Consider the following 2,359-nt stretch of genomic DNA (forward strand, 5'->3'; position numbering starts at 1 on the left):
CTGGCCAGGCTTTTCCTCTCCTCTACAGACTCTCTGACTGGCCTTTTTCAGCTTCAGTCCTTCATTTGAGACATGCCAGCACAGGGTATTCTGGACAGCCTCTCCCAGACCTCTCCAGGAATAAACACATGAGCAGAGTCACTCCAAGGTGGAGCAGCTTTCCAGAATCTGGTTTTCAAACTGAATCAGTCATTATATTTCTATTATGCTGACCCTACAGGCTTGTGGGGGAGCCCAGAAGGCCTGGAAGCTGAGCCCAGATGGGCCTGGGGAGCTCCATGAGGATGGCAGACAGGACAGGCTGGCCTGAACCAGAGAGCAGAGTTTCCTGTAGGTCCAGGAGCCCCAGCAGGCTGGGAAGAGGCAGCGGGCAGGGCTTGGGCTCTGGGAAGGCTCTATGGTGAGGGAAGGAGAATCTTTGCTCAGTGTGAAGCCAAGATTTCTAGCCCTGGAACTGGGCCTGGATCAGTGCCTGCTAGCAGAGTGTGCTGAGGACAGAAGGCCAGGCCAGGGAAGGGACTGAGTTCAGGGGCTGCTCTGGGTGCCTCAGGCTGGGGTTCAAGGGAGGCTCCATCTTTGGGTGGGATGAACAGAAGAGGCAGCAGGGACCTTCCTCTGCCTGGGGGTCCTGAGCTCTGCCTCCTTGTGGGATGAATGTGGGTCCTGTAGCCAGCAGGGGATGCTGTGGGGCTTGTTCTGGACAAGCAGTGAGGGCCTAAGGAGGGAAAGAGCCCAGCTGGCTGTTCCTGTGACTACTTTGAGCCCTGTGATCACTCCTGGGTGACATCTCAGCTGGGCTGGGCCCAGTGACTCCAACAACCCCCCTGCATGAAGGGCTGCCCCCCTGGGACCCCGAGAGAGGATGCAGGTGGGGTCTAGAGGAGGCTGGAGCAGGCCCAGATTTGCATCAATCCCCGCCTGCCCCTCAGCCACCATCACAGGGTAACCAGGAGAGAATAAGAGGGAGCTGAGAGAGGCCAGACTCAGCTGGGAGCTCTTTGAAGCTGAGCTCTCGGGTCCTCTCGCCATGGCCTGGCCTCTCGTCTGTCTCTCACTGCTCTTCTTCTGCTCAGGTCAGGACCATCCCAGACCTCCCCTTTGCCCTCCTCCTCCCTCCCTGTTCTTGCCTCTCAGGAGGATCTCAAAGCACCTTCTGGCTTCCTCCTTGTTCAGGGTCATTAACGAGTCTCTCTGTTTGCAGGCTCCCTCTCCCAGGATGTGGTGACTCAGCCTCCCTCTGTGTCTGCAGCCCTGGGGAGCTCGGCCAGACTCTCCTGCACCCTGAGCAGTGGGATCAGTGGTAGAGATGTTTATTGGCACCAGCAGAGCCCAGGAAAGCCCCCTCGGTACCTGATATGGGTTTACAGTGATGGAAGTACAGGCAGGGCCGACGGGATCCCTGAGCGCTTCTCTGGCTCCGGATCTGGGACTAACCGATTCCTGTCCATCAGCAACGTCCAGCCTGAGGATGAGGCCGATTATTTCTGCCAGTCATATTATGGCAGTGGTAGTAGCTTTGGTTATACACAGTGATACATTCAGTGAGGAAGTGGGACAAAAACCTCCTTGTCAGGCCTGCAGCAGCTTCTCGCTTGTCCCCAGGCTCCTGAGCAACGCCAGGGTGCTGCTAGGGGAGAGTCAGCTGTTCTTTCTCCCTCTGTCTCTGCCAGTCTCTGTCCTCTTTGTGTCTCTTTTTCAGGCTCTTTCCTTCTTTCTCTCTGTGTGTCTCTATTTTACCCAGTTCAGCAGTGACTTGCCCAAGGTCACACAGACTAAAGCTGGAACTTAGGTCTTCTCACCCCATCACCAGTACTTCCCTCCATGTCCCAGCCTCCTTTGGGATGACCAAGACACCAGAGGAGTGATTCAGTTTAGCCTTCAGGGCTGAGAATTTGGCTGGTGGAGAGGAGCTGAGAGGAAGCTCCCTGCCGTGCTCTGGCTGTGCCCCAGTTTGCTCTCAGGGAATAGAATCTTGTTTCTTTGAGGGGATCCCTTGAACCCCTGCCAGTGCTCATGAGTCCATGACCAGAGACACCCTTCAGGGGAACAAAAAGGGAAATGACGATTTCAGGAAGGAAATGGGAATAATGTTTGGAAATGACCAAATAAAATAATCTTCAAAAAACCCTTAATTATTCAATATTCATTTTCATCTTTACAATGTCTAAGTCTTGGACCTTCCAGGACGTCATCTTCATGAACAGTGAGAGAGCCAACAATCTACACATTCTATTGTCTTCCTCTTTATAAAGATGTGAAAAACAGGGGCCTTCTCCAGGAAGGGGAACATTCCCTCAGAAACTGTGTTTTCACCGTCAGGCTCCTAGTAATGTCCCTTCAAGGAGCCCCAAAACTCTGG

The 2,359-nt window shown here is 54.0% G+C and overlaps 1 gene segment (V, D, J or C); it reads left to right on the forward strand.

The window, feature by feature from the left end:
* Positions 1-936: 936 nt before the first annotated feature.
* On the forward strand, positions 937-1,533 carry LOC100618680 (immunoglobulin lambda variable 4-69-like). The segment is given in 2 exon segments: positions 937-1,073; positions 1,202-1,533. Coding segments are annotated over 2 exon segments (378 nt in total).
* The last annotated feature ends 826 nt before the right edge of the window (positions 1,534-2,359 follow it).

The sequence above is a fragment of the Monodelphis domestica genome, chromosome 3 (genome assembly GCF_027887165.1).
Source record: "Monodelphis domestica isolate mMonDom1 chromosome 3, mMonDom1.pri, whole genome shotgun sequence".
NCBI lineage: Eukaryota > Metazoa > Chordata > Mammalia > Didelphimorphia > Didelphidae > Monodelphis > Monodelphis domestica.